At 45.6% G+C, this 18961-nt stretch overlaps 1 protein-coding gene across 2 annotated transcripts in view; it reads left to right on the top strand.

The window, feature by feature from the left end:
• ptdss2 (phosphatidylserine synthase 2) overlaps nt 1-18961 on the top strand; it is a 51676-nt gene that overhangs the window by 30179 nt on the left and 2536 nt on the right. For both annotated transcript variants that reach the window (XM_083663333.1, XM_083663334.1), the window contains 7 exons: nt 276-410; nt 3188-3238; nt 4992-5105; nt 7412-7530; nt 9412-9526; nt 11948-12093; nt 14761-14946. In XM_083663333.1, coding sequence (XP_083519459.1) covers nt 276-410; nt 3188-3238; nt 4992-5105; nt 7412-7530; nt 9412-9526; nt 11948-12093; nt 14761-14946 — 866 coding nt within the window. The remainder of the gene's footprint in view (nt 1-275; nt 411-3187; nt 3239-4991; nt 5106-7411; nt 7531-9411; nt 9527-11947; nt 12094-14760; nt 14947-18961) is intronic.

Genomic DNA, 18961 nt, shown 5'->3' with positions numbered 1-18961 from the left:
GTTGAGAGGCGTATGACCAAAAACGGAACTATTTGTGACTACATCAGCCATTCCAAATTAAATTCAATATAATTTCCATGTTTCAGATATGTCACTATTCTCTTAAAATCAATTGTGAAAACTAAAATTGCAACATGCAATTTATACATAGTCATTTTGAATGGAATAGTTCCTCGTCAGATGTCACTTCCTGGTTGTCTCAGTGCAGCTGCTCCTGGTCATGGAGAATATTTTGCAAAGTTCTGATGTTGGTTGTGCTTCTTCTCGTTCCCCAGACGGTGCACGATGGACGACAGTTCATGAAGTACATCGACCCCAAGCTGGGCGTCCCGCTGCCGGAGAGAGACTACGGAGGGAACTGCCTGATCTATGACCCAGGGAACACCAGCGACCCTTTTCACAACATCTGGGTGAGAAGAGACCGGCCCTTTTCACCTTTAAAAGGGTTACACCGCTCAAGTTCACAATCATCACTGTACACTTGCTCGTGTTTGCTTATGCAATATACTAGAAATATCTTGTGCACTGTGTGCGCTCGATGCCTAGGCTCGCCTGCTGCGCGGGCTCGCTCGCCCGCTGCACGCGATCGCATACGCAGCTCGCCCGCCGCGCGGCCTCGCCCGCAACTCGCCTGCTGCGTGGCCTCGCCTGCTCTATTGGCATGCGCAGCGCACAATTTGCCCAACAAATTCTCTCATGTCACTCCCCTCTTCCGGGACCTTCACTGGCTTCCCATCTCGGCATGCATTCAATTCAAAACACTGGTTCTGGCCTACAGGGCTGTACACCAGACAGCCCCTCTGTACTTACAATCTACGGTCAGGCTCCAAATCTCTCACCGTTCCCTCCGCTCCTCCACCAGTGCAGGACACCTCGCCCCTCCCTCACTACGGGGGCTCAAAAGTCGCTCATCCCGTTTGCGACTCTTCTCGTCCCTGGCACCTCAATGGTGGAACGAGCTTCCACCTTCGGTCACGACGGCTGAATCACTGCTGATCTTTCGGAAAAGACTAAAGACTCACCTTTTCATGCTCCATCTGAGCCCTTCTTGAACTAACTTCTTTCTCTCTTAAAAAAAAAAAAAAACGAACCTAAGCTAAACTAAACTTGTACCACTGTTCCTTCAGAAGTTGTAGGTGTCATAGACTGTGTTGCATAGTGGATTGCCCTATTGCTGACAGAAATGTGTTATTGTAAGTCGCTTTGGATAAAAGCGTCTGCCAAAGGACGTAATGTAATGTAATGTAATGTAACTTCGCATCACTGATGACATCACTCACTGATGACATCACAATTACTCGAGTGACCACCAGTGATCACATCATGATGGATTGCTCACAGTGACATCACTCAGCGCACAATTTGCTCATCTTTGCATCACTGATGACGTTACTGAGTGATCAGTAGTGAGAGAAAAGTAGAGTTCACACATTGATGATGTCATAGACATCAGTCAGTAATGATGTGACACACACAAAAAAAAAAGTAATGATGTGACATCATCAGTGACATCATTACTGACTAAAATCATCTCAAATCTCACAATGTGGGGCCAAAATCACAGACAGACAGAGCCCACTTGAGAGAGAGCCCAAATTGAAATGCAGCAAACAGAAGATGTGTGGAATCTGCTGATGTAACCACTTGTAACAAAAGTCACCTTCCATAAAGTAGAAATGTCTCACTTGACACTGAAGAAGGAACTCAGTGAAAGTTTAGAGCTATTTATTTTCAGGCAAGCTCCATTCTCACTTATCACGAATAGGGAAATGGCTTAGATCAACCTAATGTCTACTCACAGCGCACACACACACACACACACACACACACACACACACACACACACACACACACACACCCACACACACACACACACACAGTGCATTCATTTCCAGTCTGACACTATTTCTCTCACGCGCACGTGCACACACACACGCTGTGCGCACGCAGACACACACACACACACACACACACACACACACACACACACACACACACACACACACACACACAGTGCATTCATTTCCAGTCTGACACTATTTCTCTCACGTGCACGTGCACACACACACACACACATGCACGCGTACACACACTCACTCTCTCACACACACACACACACACACACAGTGCATTCATTTCCAGTCTGACACTATTTCTCTCACGTGCACGTGCACACACACACACACATGCACGCGTACACACTCTCACTCTCACACACACACACACACACACACACACACACACACACACACACACACACACACACACACACACACACACAGTGCATTCATTTCCAGTCTGACACTATTTCTCTCACGTGCACGTGCACACACACGCACGCGCGCACGCGTACACACACTCACTCTCACACACACACACACACACACACACACACACACACACACACACACACACACACACACACACACACACACACACACACAGTATGTGTGGTTGTGTGCTGGCTGGCTCCAGAGGGTTGGGTCTGGTGCAGATGATAGCCTGTCTGTAGAAGCAGGCCTTGTTCCCTCCAGGGAAGCAGTCTGCCACCCTGACCCAGTCCTCATCTTCACTGTTGGCCTGCTTTCACTTCCTCTGAGTGGCTCAACCACCACTCGCTCCACAAAATGACAGCACATCTTTTTCAAAGGTCTTGTCAAAGTATCAAACTCTGAGTGAGCAGTGTTTACTAATACACTGTTTTCTTTCAGATAAGATCAGATAAGACGTTGGAACTCAAGAATATACCTGTAAATAACGGGAAACTAGGTGCTAAAATACTGAGCATGATGTATTTAGAATGTAATGCAGACTTCATTTGGATGAACTGTGATGTTCAACAATAACAACACAACTAAAAAGAAAAGAAAAGATCAACCAAAGTAGTGAATAGGTTTTTAGTCTACATGTAGGTTTAAAAAAACAACTTGTGAACCAGAACTTTGTCTGGTTTAATTCAATATTAGATTGTTGTGTTTTGTGATGCCCAGCCAAGTTTAGGGGTGGGGACATACATGCTGTGGGGTTGACTGTAGGACTGAGTGGACAGACAGGCGTGGGGACGTGCTGTGTTGACTGTAGGACTGAGTGGACAGACAGGCATGAGGACGTGCTGTGTTGACTGTAGGACTGAGTTTCTTGTGGGGAGAGCATGATGTTAGATGAACATGTTGGTTTGTCTCTTCAGGACAAGATGGATGGCTTTGTTCCAGCTCACTTCCTGGGTTGGTATATCAAGGTAAGGTGTCTCTTCATTCAACACACCACTGTGAGAAGGAGATGGTTTCTCTTTGCTGCATATGTTACCCCTGAAGTACAATGGGTGTATATTACAAGCTACCATCATCTCAAAAGTACGGAAATATAGCAAATTGTCAGTGCATTCTTGTCATCCATGTCAGAAAAACACCATTGATTAGATCAGATCAATTTAAGCATCAACAGTGAGGGGCTTTAAGCATCAACAGTCATGAAAAAGTTGCCCAATAGATTCAAATCGCTTCTCTGGGATCTTCCAGAAGGTTTTGTTGGAGCACACAGCTGCCATGTTTCTGTTTTCCTGCTGTGTTTCTGAGGCAAGAGGAGACTGACTCCCCACAGGGAATATAGCAGGGTGGTAAGAACGTCAGAGGAGACTGACTCTCCACAGGGAATATAGCAGGGTGGTAAGAACGTCAGAGGAGACTGACTCTCCACAGGGAATCTAGCAGGGTGGCAAGAACGTCAGCTGCTCCACGTACCACCAGCTCCAGGCTGACTCCCCACAGGGAATATAGCAGGGTGGTAAGAACGTCAGAGGAGACTGACTCTCCACAGGGAATATAGCAGGGTGGTAAGAACGTCAGAGGAGACTGACTCTCCACAGGGAATATAGCAGGGTGGCAAGAACGTCAGCTGCTCCACGTACCACCAGCTCCAGGCTGACTCTCCACAGGGAATATAGCAGGGTGGTAAGAACGTCAGAGGAGACTGACTCTCCACAGGGAATATAGCAGGGTGGTAAGAACGTCAGAGGAGACTGACTCTCCACAGGGAATATAGCAGGGTGGTAAGAACGTCAGCTGCTCCACGTACCACCAGCTCCAGGCTTTGACTTTGCTGTGATTATGATGCTCCTTACATTCACTTTCTTTCTACTGTGTTTTTCTGACCTGGTCCTTCTCCTCCTCTGCCCTCCCTCCTCTCCTCCTCTGCCCTCCCTCCTCTCCTCCTCTGTCCTCCCTCCTCTCCTCCTCTGTCCTCCCTGCTCTCCTCCTCTGTCCTCCCTCCTCTCCTCCTCTGTCCTCCCTCCTCTCCTCCTCTGCCCTCCCTCCTCTCCTCCTCTGTCCTCCCTCCTCTCCTCCTCTGTCCTCCCTCCTCTCCTCCTCTGTCCTCTCCTCCTCTGTCCTCCCTCCTCTCCTCCTCTGTCCTCTCCTCCTCTGTCCTCCCTCCTCTCCTCCTCTGTCCTCCCTCCTCTCCTCCTCTGTCCTCCCTCCTCTCCTCCTCTGTCCTCCCTCCTCTCCTCCTCTGCCCTCCCTCCTCTCCTCCTCTGTCCTCCCTCCTCTCCTCCTCTGTCCTCCCTTCTCTCCTCCTCTGTCCTCCCTCCTCTCCTCCTCTGTCCTCCCTCCTCTCCTCCTCTGTCCTCCCTCCTCTCCTCCTCTGTCCTCCCTCCTCTCCTCCTCTGCCCTCCCTCCTCTCCTCCTCTGTCCTCCCTGCTCTCCTCCTCTGTCCTCCCTGCTCTCCTCCTCTGTCCTCCCTCCTCTCCTCCTCTGCCCTCCCTCCTCTCCTCCTCTGTCCTCCCTCCTCTCCTCCTCTGTCCTCCCTTCTCTCCTCCTCTGTCCTCCCTGCTCTCCTCCTCTGTCCTCCCTCCTCTCCTCCTCTGTCCTCCCTCCTCTCCTCCTCTGTCCTCCCTCCTCTCCTCCTCTGTCCTCCCTCCTCTCCTCCTCTGTCCTCCCTCCTCTCCTCCTCTGTCCTCCCTCCTCTCCTCCTCTGTCCTCCCTGCTCTCCCTCAGACGCTGATGATTCGGGATTGGTGGATGTGCATGATCATCAGTGTGATGTTTGAGTTCCTGGAGTACAGTCTGGAGCACCAGTTGCCCAACTTCTCCGAGTGCTGGTGGGACCACGTACGTACCAGGCTTCCTGCCGTCTTTCTTTATGGGGTGAAGATGGGTGGGGTGGGACCACGTACGTACCAGGCTTCCTGCCGCCTTTCTTTATGGGGTGAAGATGGGGTGGGGCACTGAGAGAAAGCACCTGTCAACAGTCGTGCCTTCAAATAACTAAGTTACACTGCTACATTTCAAATCAGTGGATCAAATATAAACATCGCGTCAGCAAATCCATCTACTAATATGTGAAGATAATTATCTATAATTATAAACGGGAGCAAGTGGTCAATGTTTGTTCTCTGTTTGTTTCCATTTTTGTCCCACTGATGATGTCATAGGAGGCATTGTGACATCACTGATGACATCATCATCATCTTATGACATCAGGCACTGATGTAAACTTAAGGGGCATACACACACACACACACACACACACACCCGCGCATGTAGACATTTTGTGAGCAACACACACCCACACCCGCATGCCAACAGAGCAGGCGAGGCTCTGTTGGCTCACACGTGTGTGACATCATCAGTGATGTCACAAGAGCAGGTGGGGCCATGCAGCGGCCGAGCTGCGTATAAAAGCTGCAGGGCCAGCTCGGCGAGCTGCAGGGCGGGCAAGAGCGAGCCCCTAGGCATTGAGCACTTCCTAGTGAGGAAAACCAACACTGAGGCCAGCTTTTTCCTTCAGTCATTGAATTGAATTGAATAGAATATCTTTATTGTCATTATACCAGTCAAGTATAACGAAATTAGGTTGCGACCCCAATAGTTGATGCAATAAAATATTGGGGTTGCAACCTAATTTTGTTCATTCACTGGGCTAGAAGGCAGGTAGCTGTAATTCAGTCACCTTGCTCTGCAGTAGAGTGTGTCGGAGGAAGACAGAAAGTGGAGCACTGAGGATGGACAGCGTTATGATCTTGTATTCTCCTGCTCTCCGAAGCCTTCTGGTGCAGCTTAAAGTCCCTGGAAACCAAAATCCACAAAAACGTTCTAACTATGTTATTTAGGGTCTTATGTTAGTAATTTTGTGCCTCCGAAATTATTATACATTACTTTCAACCCAAAGCCTTAAAATCGCCACTTTTCTACAAGATTCTACAAAGTACTTCCTCATTGAAGACAGCAGTGCGTGAGGTGCTAAAACGCAGGAGCTTATGACGTCATAAGCTCTATATAACCTTTGTACACGCGCGCAATCCGCACCCACCTATGGCAAGTCCGTTCTTTGCCCCCAGTGACAGCGCTCCCTTGCTGTCCGTCTCCCTCTGTGTGCATCTGCCAAGCGCTATGCTTGTGAGATTAGCAAGGTGTCGGCTCTCTCTCTCTCTCTCTCTCTCTCTCTCTCTCTCTCTCTCTCTCTCTCTCTCTCTCTCTCTCTCTCTCTCTCTCTCTCTCAGTGAGAGAGCGAGAGACACACAGGCTGGTGGCTCTCACACACACACGCAAGTGCTGTGTAACTTGATCTCTTTCTCCGTTTCCCTCCCCCCCCTCTCTCTCGCGCTCTCTCTCTCGGAGGAGATAAATGTCCCTGCTGCAGACGGACACGCCCACACATTCCGCGGGAGAAAGTACACTCTAAAAAATAATGAAATCTCATGCGTTTTGCCACACCTGTCAAACCTAAATTTATATACTTTGCAACGTTCATCATCGTTCAAATTTGGCTGGTAGCTTATTAACATAGGGTCCTGTGATGTGATGAACTCAAAATGCTAAATAATAAAGAAATATTTCTGGTTTCCAGGGACTTTAAGCCATTACATTTCTGCCTTATGCCCATTCGTTGATATGATAATGAACCTTGAAGGTCTTCATGGAGGAACTGGGTGGTTGCAGCAGCGATGGTAGTGAGATGAAGCAGGGGGGAGAAGGAAAGAAGAGTACGAGCACAGAAAAAGAATATACAGTAGCCGTTGTGTTGTGGCGCCAATTTAAACACGTGTTAACGCAAACTAGGTCGCAACTATGTTACCAGCACACAGTAGCGGGACAGTTACTACAGTACAAATGGCTACAAACAGATGTTACCAGCACACACCATTACTTACTTAAATATTGATTTATACAACATCGAATTGGTACCATATAGAAATAACTGTAGAACAAAATGTAATCGAATATATGTATACAATATGAAACAGGGGAGCCATAATAAAGATGATTAGATATTAGATAGCACTTTATCACTGATATGGTTTTGGCACATCTGAAAACGTATATAAAAACAAATATATATATATATGCCTTAATAACAGACAGAAATCACCCAATTTGATAAAAAATTTCATCCTTTTCTTTCTCCATTCCTGCAGTGGATCATGGATGTGTTGGTGTGCAACAGTCTGGGGATCTACTGTGGTATGAAGACGTTGGGCTGGTTGTCAATGAAACCCTACCAGTGGCAGGGCCTCTGGAACATTCCTACATACAAGTACGACTCCACACACGCATGCTATACACACTCTGCTCTACACACTGTGCTCTACACACTGTGCTCCACACACTCTGCTCTACACACGCATGCTATACACACTCTGCTCTACACACGCATGCTCTACACACTCTGCTCTACACACTGGGACTCCACACACTTTGCTCTACACACGGCTCGCATATAGCTTGTGCATGGGCCAATCGGGGACCGGCCTTGTACTGTAGTTCAGCGTTTCTCAACTGGTGGGTCGCGACCCAAAGGTGGGTCGCGGGGCCGTTTTAATTGACATTGGCCCAAAAAAAAAAAAAAAAAAAACATATTTCATTTGAGTTAAATTCAGATTATTGAAACTGGATTAGCTTGACCAGTTTTACTTGTTTAACAAGCTGAAGCATACGCTCTGCCTGTAATTCAAGAGAAGTCTGCCTTTTCATTTCATATTTCATTTTAGTTCAATTCAGATGATTGAAACTGGATTAGCATGGCCCCAGTTTAATTAAAAGTTATGACCAGTTTAACTAAAAAGCATATAGCCTGCCTGTGATTCAAGAAAAGTCTGCCTTTTTATTTCATATTAGTTAAATTCAGACTATTGAAACTGGATTAGCATGACCAGGTTAACTTATTTTATTATTATTATTATTATTATTATTATTATTATTATTATTATTATTATTATTATTATTAACTTGTTTAAAAACATATAGGCATGTAATTCAAGATAAGTCTGCCTTTTATTTCATATTTCATACAGTTCAAATAAGACTTTCTGAGCACGACCAGTTTGACTTGTTTAAATTTAAAAACATATAGGCCTGTAATTCAAGTCTGCCTTATTTCAATTGGTTTTTAGCCCTAGTTGCACTTCTGTTGCACTTTTTTGTTCATTTGAGGTTTATAAGGTTCACTCAAAAAAATTTTTTTTGAGTGAACCTGATGACGCATACACGCGAAACGCGTTGTTCACTGAATAAATCTCAGTAAGTCAATTTAAGTGTGCGGTGGTTATTTTCTTCAATTTATGTTTCATGTTCTTGCAAACCGACCAGCACCTGATCACACTGGCTGTGCGTGGGGATTCCTTTGTGATATATATATATATATATATAGGGGGTGGGAATCACCAGATGCCTACGATACGATACTAAAACGATACTTGAGTCACGATACGATAGTATTGCGATATCGCCGATATTGCGATATATTGAATATTGCGATATATTGAATCTTGTGATATTTCGATATATTGTCTAACTCCTTTTCCTACCTTTTCCTTGACATCAGCGGAAGTAAAACATGCAGTGTTTTTTTGTTTTGTTTTGTTTTTGCCCAAAATGTAGGCTACATTATTAAGCTTCTCTGGACTCAATATGCCACTGCAGGCGCAGACTGCAACATCAAGCGCTTCGGTGCCCGGTGGCCTGGCATGGCATGGCCTGCAAAAAGAAAATATATATATATTTTTAATATCGATACTTGGCGTCCAAATATCGATACAATATCGTCAGGCAAAATATCGCGATACTATGGTGTATCGATTTTTCCCCCCACCCCTAATATACACACACACACACACACACACACACACACACACACACACACACACACACTCACACACACACACACACACACACACACACACACACACACACACACACACACACACACACACACACACACAATATGTTTACTACTTGTTTCTTTATTGTGTGAGAGTTGAGTGAAGGGTGTAGTTATTTTCCAATATCAGCTGGATTGTTTCAGACCTTTGGAATAACGCGTGTGAATCTGTGAACTTTTAAGCTGAGTGTTATTGCCTGTTAAAGTGCAGAAGCAGACGTCTGATCATCTCTGCCCCCCGTGCTGTGTCTTCTCCAGGGGGAAGATCAAGCGGATAGCCTTCCAGTTCACGCCGTACAGCTGGGTGAAGTTTGAGTGGAAGCCTGCCTCCACCGTGCGCCGCTGGCTGGCTGTGCTGGGCATCATCTTCATGGTAAGAAGGATCCCCCCTAATCTCTCTTGAAGAGGTAACGTGCAAAACACATCGGCGGTACAGTGCAACCCGACAGGCGCCTTGTCCCCGTTGTGTCATGCTGTGTGTGGTCGGTCGGACGGACGTGCTTCTGTGTGTGCTAAGTAGTGTTAATTTCGTCGACGAAAAATGTTAGTCGACACAATTTAAAAATAGATGACAAAATTAACACTAATTATAGACGGTTTCCCCTCAATGCAGCAGTTCAGGTTCCTGTGCTGCAGCATCATAGATGTAGCTGACATGTAGCTGTCTTAAAAACATTTACAGTAGTTACAACAGAACCCACCCAGTCTTAGCTAAGGGTCTTATCTATGTGTGTATGAGGCATTGTGTTCCCAAAATGTACAGCTACTTGCTTGTCTACATTATATCCAGAGAAGTCTGAGTGATTTCCGCACAGCCAGTCTCCCTCCATTCTCCCCTCAGCTGCGGGCTGAGCAGGGACTGTAAATACGGCCCACTTGTCGTTGCTACCGCCGCACGCCAACACTGGCCCGGGTGGGCAGGGTCACCATTAGCTACTTTCCCTGGGAAAGAGTTGCCAACACTGCTTCGAATTACAATTACTAGTGCAAGCGCATCAGCAGATTCAACAGTTTTCATTGACTAAAACTAGACTCAAATGTGAACAGTTTTCGTTGACTAAAACTAGACTAAAATACTTATGGTTTTATTTGACTAAGCTGAGACTAAAATGCTCAAACTTTTAGTCGACTAAAACTTGACTAAATAAAAACAGGATGAGGTTGACTAAATATGATAAAGACTAACAAGGACATTTAACACGGGACTTATGGCCCAATCCCACCGCAGCTAGTAGCGCGGTCCCGCTCCGCTCGACTCGACTTTTGGTCTCATCCCACCGGTATAAACCGGCCCAGCTCGGTTTGATTTGGGGCTGAGCTGGGCTACTTTTAGTACCTGCCTCGTCGGGGTTCTATTCTGCCAACCCGGGTCCATACCGTGACGTGAAAACATTGTAGGCGACTGATTGGTCAGGCAGAATCGTGTTTACTCTCTATATCCTACTGACTGTCAATGCAGCGCTGCATACCAGTTTACCGCGGTGGTTTCAATTGTCCAAAAGTCCGCTGCTCTGAAGCGCTTGTGTAGTTAGTGCTGCGTCGGCTCCGCTAGGCCGCAGGCGCCTGGTGAAGCCGCGGTTTTGCCTGGTGAGAGGCCGCGGGGGTAGAGGCTTCACTCTAGCGCAACCCCCGTCCCTCGCGCCCGTCCCTCGTGCAGCGCTTGTGAGTTTTGACTAACAACAAAGTGATATCCATTCTCCTGGTCGATTGTCACTTTTGCCCATGTACACTGTAACACCCGCCCAACATGCTGTGATGCTATGAGCTGGCTGCTCAGGCCAGGATCAAGGACTGTGATCATGCCAGCACTGCTCTCTCTCTCTCTCTCTCTCTCACACACACACACACACACACACACACACACACACACACACTGTAGGTAATTTAGAGGCACCAGTATTTCATAAACAGTTTAAAAGTTCTGTGTATGGATTTAATTGTAACGTTATGTTATAGCCTATTTCAGAACATGGGTGGAGGGCAGATATGCGGTCGCTGTGACGACCAGGTGTGGGCGGGGGCAGATGAAGGGCGGTCGAAGCAGAACGTCCATCGGGTTGAAGCAAGTAGAGCCGAGTGGTGACGGGCTGTGCAGGGCTGTAAAATGTGGTGGAATTGAGCCATAAGACTAAGACTAAATAACAAAATAGCCGACAAAATTAACACTAGTGCTAAGGGCATCACATGACGCGCGTCATATGCCTGCCACCGCCCATGTGTTGTGCCGCTGATCACATGACGCGCGTCATATGCCTGCCACCGCCCATGTGTTGTGCCGATGTTAGGTTATGATATTGATGATAGGTACTTGGGGGGGAAAGTGCTTGGAGGGATTTGTAAGTGAGGAGCAGGGGTTTGTAGGTGATGCAGGAGCCAGTGGAGATGGATGAGGGTGGGGTTGATGTGCTGCCAGGACTAAAGGCGTGGATGAGGCGGGTCTCGGCTACAGAGTCTGAGGGTGATGGCTGGACTCTGGAGATGCTTTCGAGGTGGTAGAAGGTGGATTTGGTGATGGCACTACCGGGTAGTGCATCTCTCTGGTAGTAGTGACTACCCCCCTGCTCCAGGACTACATACACTACCCAGAAACCCCCCCTAAAAGTCCAACACACAGTGAGTGGGTGAACGGGCACTGCACTTTGCGACACTTTATGGCAGAACAACGGGTAAACGGGCACTGCAATAGTCAAGCGTAATAAGATGTTTTTGTCTCCTGTGAAAAGGCTTTGGTTGAATTCTGTCCCTCTGAACCTGTGCAATCATCTCCCGCATCTCCTAACCTCCTCATCGGCAGTTCCTCTTGGCGGAGCTGAACACCTTCTACCTGAAGTTTGTGCTGTGGATGCCTCCGGAGCACTACCTGGTGTTGCTGCGCCTGGTCTTCTTCGTGAACGTGGGCGGCGTGGCCATGAGGGAGATCTACGACTTCATGGAAGACCCGTGAGTGATGGGGTGGGTGGAGGGCTGGTTGGGTGCATAGCCGGGCTAGATGTGCAGGTATAATGAGTAACACTGAAAGCATAGGTTTGGATATTTTGGGCCTATATATATATATATATATTTTTTTTTTAAATGGTGGCGACCTCAAACTATCCAATCAAAGAAAAGTTGGCATTTTCTGGGGAACGGAAGGTCATATAGCGATGCATGTAAAGAACTATATGTATTTTTTCACCCTGAATCCAACGCCGCCATCCCTGAGTCTCTACGAGTTACGGTTGCGGAGATACAGGAGAGAGAACAGTGGGGGGGTTCCAAGTTACTGACCAAACACTCTATTTCAGTGATTGCTGTCAGAATATAGAGCCATTTAACACTTACCGGTATTTTAACACAAAAACATTGCTGAATGCACCTTTAATATGCCTTATTTACATGTATTTAGACTCTTAACACGTTCACTGCCAATGACGTGTTAATACGTCAAAAAAAATCCAACGGTTGACTGCCAATGACGTGTTAACACGTTCACTGCCAACGACGTATTACTCCATCAAAAAAAATCCAACGGTTCACTGCCAATGACGTATTACTCCGTCAAAAAAATGAAAAAAAAATTTTTGACCGTGGGATGTGCATCTAACCCTTTTACATCTCTTATATAATTATTGAAGCCACCGAACGTTTACAACCCATTCCACCGACCCACTAAGTGGCGACAGTGCTCTCCCAGACTAGAGGAAGGCAAGCAAAAAGCAGTTTCCTCGAAGCCATTCTCATGAAAATGGATTGGCGAAAACGCTTTCGTTTTCACGCTGATTGCTGGCGGTGCGGGATTGCAAATTTGCATAATAGATTACGGGTGGAACACACTTTGAAACACGCAGCATAAATATGACCAGAATCGCAAAAGCTTAATCAAAGCTCTCAACCAAAACTCCAAGAAACGAGCGAGCCGATCCAGACTTTCTCAAAGAGCGGCCGCGCAGACAGGCACAGCAGCAGCAAAGCAATGAGCCTGGTGACGCGAGGTTACAGCAGCAGCAACGAGCTTGTGACACGGCCGCTGCAGCCAAGAAGACACACACGGAGGGAGGAGTTGGAAGCAGAGGGGGGTTTCCTGCTGTTATGGAGGAAATTACTGTTCAAAACTATTGTTTAGATGTCTGACGTCTTACTGATGCCAAAAATGAATGGTTAAAGTGACTGTTCTATCGAATTTCACAAAAAGCCGTTTATCTCAGAATAATTTTTCTGACGCTGAAACCATGCTGTATTCAACTGCTAATGCTTACATAACTACTAACTCTACAAACTAACTCTTTTAGACAGAGAAAGCACACATTCTATTAGTTCTTTTGAGATATTGTGTGTTCACAAAATCTTAGCAGAAAAGAATCCTCGGGTCTTGAAAGATGAGCCAGAATCCTCAAAAAAACCCTCTGGCAGAACCTACCTACAGTAAAAAAAAAACGGCTGGCAGTGAATGTGTTAATACGTCAAAAAAAAGATTATTTTTTTTTTGATCGTGGGATGTGCATCTAACCCTTTTACATCTCTTATATAAATATTGGAGCCACCGAACGTGTACAACCCATTCCACCGACCCACTAAGTGGCGACAGTGCTCTCCCAGACTAGAAAAAGCAGAGCCAAAACTGCAGGGGAACGCGCGATGAAACCATTCTCATACTGTAGAATGGATTGGCGAAAACGCTTTCGCTTTCGCGCTGATTGCTGGCGGTGAGGGATTGCAAATTTGCATAATAGATTACGGGTGGAACACACTTTGAAACACGCAGCATAAATAAGACCAGAATCGCAAAAGCTTCATCAAAGCTCTCAACCGAAACTCCAAGAAACGAGCGAGCCCATCCAGACTTGCCCAGCGGCCGCCAGCAGACAGGCACAGCAGCAGCAGCAACAGAAACGAGCTTGTGACACGCCCGCTGCAGCCAAGAAGAACACACACGGAGGGAGGAGTTTGAAGGAGAGGGGTGTTTCCTGCTGTTATGGAGGAAATTACTGTTCAAAACTATTGTTTAGATGTCTGACGTCTTACTGATGCCAAAAATGAATGGTTAAAGTGACTGTTCTATCGAATTTCACAAAAAGCTATTTATCTCAGCTTAAATTTTCAGATGCTGAAACCATGCTGTATTCAAGTGCTAATGCCTACATAACTACTAACTCTACAAACTAACTCTTTTAGACAGAGAAAGCACACATTCTATTAGTTCTTTTTAGATATTTTGTGTTCACAAAATCTTAGCAGAAAAGAATCCTCAGGTCTTGAAAGATGAGCCAGAATCCTCAAAGAAAAACTCTGGCAGAAGCTACCTACAGTAAAAAAAAACAGCTGGCAGTGAATGTGTTAAGATGCGTGCGATTATTGCTTGTTAGTTCTTCATTGTTGTAATGCCCATGAATTTCAGTGTCCTCTGCCACGTGGGTAATAATAAAACTTGAAGTTGAACTTTCTTTGTAGAAAGCTTTGCATCATCCAGTTGTTGTATGGGTCATGTTGCCCTTGGGTACTTTATCTCCTGTGATTATTGATATTTGCGTTTCCCCCACATCACATAAACACTGCAAAACACGCTCCGCTGTATTGCTGCTATACCATCATGGTAAACCCATACTCTTTGAAATCCTCTGCTCCCCTCAGGAAGTTCCACAGGAAACTGGGCCAGCAGGCGTGGCTGGTGGCGGCCATCACAGTGACGGAGTTCCTCATAGTCCTCAAGTACGACCCCAAAACCATCATGCTGCCCATCCCCTTCTCCGTCATGCAGTGCTGGGTCCTCGGAATCCTCCTCATCCTCACCTGGACCCTGTGGCGATTCTTCATCCGGTAAGCTTGACAATAGATGCAGAGGGGTGGTGGGTTATAGAGCTGAACAGTCACGTTCCCCATTCATTTCTCCATAGACATTTAGAAAAATCTATACTATAATGACGATGGCGTCTGTCGCTCTGTCCTTCGCGTATCTCGAGACCCGACGGAGTGCAGTGCCCTGTTTCCGTGCGATTCGGACGCGAAACACGTTCGATATTTGAATATCGTTGACACTAACAGGGGAAAGTCAACACGGGAACAACCCTGTGTTTAGGGGGGGCAGCATCCCTCCTCAGGTTCCAATTAAGAGCAGAGGGTGAAGAAATCTCCTGCTATGCATGTGCCTGTCCAAATATGCATTTACAAGTCTGTCATGAATAAAATCAAGGGGAAATAATCAGTAGAGCTCAGTGATCTTAGTTAAGTGAGATTTCTAAGAGATTTTTAAGTGGCTATAATGGTAGGCTATAATGAGTCACGCATTCAGAAATAATATCCTCTAGGACAGTGGTTCTCAAATGGGGGTCCGCATTTCATGCAATTTGGACTCATTCCAGGACTGTCTGTATGTCTGTCCTTCGCGTATCTCGAGAACCGTTTGTCGGATCGACTTCAGACTTGCGCTTAGGGGGACCTGACAGAGTGCAGTGTGTGTGCGAGGGGGGGGAAGCGCCCACGGGGTGGTGCATGGGGGAACGGGCACTGCACTAGTCCTTATAATAACGAGTTGGGATTCTATGAGTGGACCACCAGAATGCTCTTGGCGTGCTTTGTTAACAGGGAACTAATAACAGAAGAAGTAGTAGTAGTGTTGACATTTTCTGAAGCTCATGTTCTGGATATTTCTCACCACAAAGTCAGTGACATCTGGTAGTCTTTATAATTTGGAGATGAGGTGTCGTACAAATTCATATATTTGCAATTGCAAACCTCCCCAGCTTGGATCTGCTCTGTTGTCTTCCCTATCGGTGGACATCAATCTGACAGGTTGGAGGAGATACGAAGCCGGCCAATCGCTGTTGTTGCAGTCCTGCTGCGTGCATCTCTCCAAAAACTGAACTGCACATAGGACCACAACAACTGTGATTGGGCTGCTTTAGTGCCATCAAGTTCAGTGGTAACAAGTATTGGCACATTTATTAATACTGAACATGATATTTTGTCTGTACAGGGCGTTTTCCTCTGCATTTTGCAAATAAGCAAAATAATCAAGTATTCAACAAGTGTTTGATGAAACATCTATTGTACAGTATGAAGTACCATTCTAGACCACACATGGGCAAAATACGGGCTGCATGTGGCCCGCGATGGAATTGCAATTTATTTTTATTTTTTTACAGTGCACCTGAACGCAACATGCAAGATACCCGCTGAATAAGTGTCCAAATGTTCATGTCATTCTGGCCAATACTCTACTTCTGTTATAACATTTCAGTTTGGAATATGGAATAGGCCATCTTTCAATCATCTTTATGACTAAAAGGCTGGGGCCTGGGGCAAAATGCGGCCCCATGCAGGCCGGACTCAAAGAAAAACAAAACGACCCCCAAAAACTCAATAAAAGGCAGAATTATGTTAATAAATCTCATCTGCTATACAGCCATTGGATTTGTATCACTATTATATCAGGAGATTAACAAGAAATTACCAATCACAACAGGAGAGAGGGTTAAAAATAGGGAGACTCCCGCAAAAGTCACGAGTGTTGGCAGGTATATAATCTCCAATGTGTGGCCCTTCGCTTACTTGATGTAAGTCAGTATGGCCCTCAGGAACAAAACTGTTGCCCACCGCTGATCTAGACACAGTGGTCAGTTGAACTGCATCACTGTGGCTTTGTGTGAGTGATCCCGTCCAATGTGATTTGGAGCAGCAGGCTCTGTATTTGATTTTAATTTTCCTCATCATGACGTCATACTACACTCCTTTAGCTTGTCTTTGGTTTGATTTGGCTTCTATTGAGTTGTGCTCCTGTCAGGTGAAGTCCCGCCTAGGGATGTTCATTTTGAAAAATGTCCAAAATCGAAAATCGGGAAAATTAACGATCAATTATCGATTATCGATCATATTAATAATAATATTTTTTATTTTTTTTATTTTTTTATTTTTAATACGAAAGACAACGTGTTCTCCTCAATGAACTCTTTATTTCAATGTGTCTCCTCTCCAACACTGCTGTCCCCGGCGCATGCCGGTGTGAATTCCCCATGTTTAAAACGGTTTTGTTGGCACAAAGGCCCGTGCCCAGCCAGAAAACTAGACTATATGAAGCTCCACCTCACGTTAGTCGGCTGTGCAATTGTGTGGGGCGAGGAGGAACGAATTCCACCCAAACCTACTCCGCAAAAAAAAAAAAAAAAAAAATCAATTATCGATAACTGATGAACATCCCTAGTCCCGCCCCCCCAGCATGTTAAGCTTCTCCTCTGTTCTCTTCCCCTCCCGGACCCCCTCCATCCTCTCTCCCTCCCTCCCTCTCTCCTCCCCTCTGTCCCTCTCCTCCTCTCCCCCGTGCTCAGCAGTCATGCCGTCATGTCCATGTGCAGTGAGGTAGGTATAGGAGAGAGGCAGCAGTGTGCCGTTTGGTTTGTGAGCAGCACTCTCGTCACTGTTTGGATCCAGAATCATATCCAGAGGGGCGTTTGGGCTCCTCTACAGCTCAGATTGCATTTCCTGCATGGCACCTTTCTGTTTGTTTGTTTTCCTCTATTTCTTTTTGCCGTGGTGAATATTGTCATCTGCATTTTTAGCCATCCCCTTCAATCTCCTTTGTGTTATTATTACATCTACGACAGCAGTCAGTTTAGTCATAAAGAAGACAGCCAGCCTGTGTGGACATTCTAGTTGTGATAGACAAGAGACAATAGAGGTTGTTAATTGAAGAATAGGGTAGTTGTCTGCACCCCCCCCCCCCCCCACACACACACACACACACACACACACACACACACACACAGTCTACATCAGCAGCATGTCGACTGAACTGCCTTTCATCCAGTGATCAGATCAGCTCACCTCATGGTGCACCTCCTACCAGTCACACACACACACACACACACACACTAGGGCTGTCAAAGAATATTCTATATTCGAATATAACAATTAAAATTATATACGAATATGAAAATTAATATTCAAATGTATTATTATTATAAAAATATATATTCTTATTATTATTATTTTTTTAAAACATTTAACCAGGTAAAAAAAAAACTGGCCAAGAGGGCAACATAAAAACATACATAGTTTGCCTGGTTATTTAAAAACATTACAAAAGACAACACTAAAGCCTGTTTTACCAAACCTGCGTCAAATTGTATTTGCAAATACATTTCATGGTTTGTTTTAGCCTACACCAGATAGGTGGGCTTTGCCACATATTGTAGATATTGTAGGATCATTCACAAAAGCATTTTTTTTTTTTATTACTTAATTTTTTCAAAATGTGAAACACCATAGTGACATCTACACTATAATTTGAGCAAGTCCGTCTCTCTGTCCTTCGCGTATCTCGAGAACCGTCGGTCGGATCGAGTGACCTGTATGTAGAATATATACTGTAGGGAGACACTTATTTTTTCATTATTGCGAAGCCACAGCACAGTAAAGAGATGTGTGTAATTCTTCATAGATATAGCCTCTTAATGTTGCTCTAAAAGTGCACTAGATTGATGCATTTTACTTTAAAATGTACAAAATCTTCGGGGGAAGGTCCAAGCCCCATCCCTTAACCAGCTATACTTTCCTATCTGGCTCGCTACTCAAAAATGTGGGGAACCTAGGGCTGGGCGATAAAACGATGTCGAAAATTTTCACGAAAAAACCGGCCACGATAACGATGATAAATTTATGAGCTGTAATTTCGATAAAAAATATTTTCAGTGTTGCGTTCACAACCCCTCAGAAACATGACCGCAGCTTAGCACAGCAATGCTTATTGTGAATAACGTGTCGTTTTTGGGGGGTATTTGAAGGCAACACTGAGTGGAACCAATGGCATCAATGGAAAATAAACCATGTGATGCACGCG

The sequence above is a fragment of the Poromitra crassiceps genome, assembly GCF_964638095.1.
Source record: "Poromitra crassiceps genome assembly, chromosome: 30".
NCBI classification, from domain to species: domain Eukaryota; kingdom Metazoa; phylum Chordata; class Actinopteri; order Beryciformes; family Melamphaidae; genus Poromitra; species Poromitra crassiceps.
The sequence above is the reverse complement of the archived record's forward strand: the minus strand, read 5'-3'. Positions and strand labels throughout refer to the sequence as shown.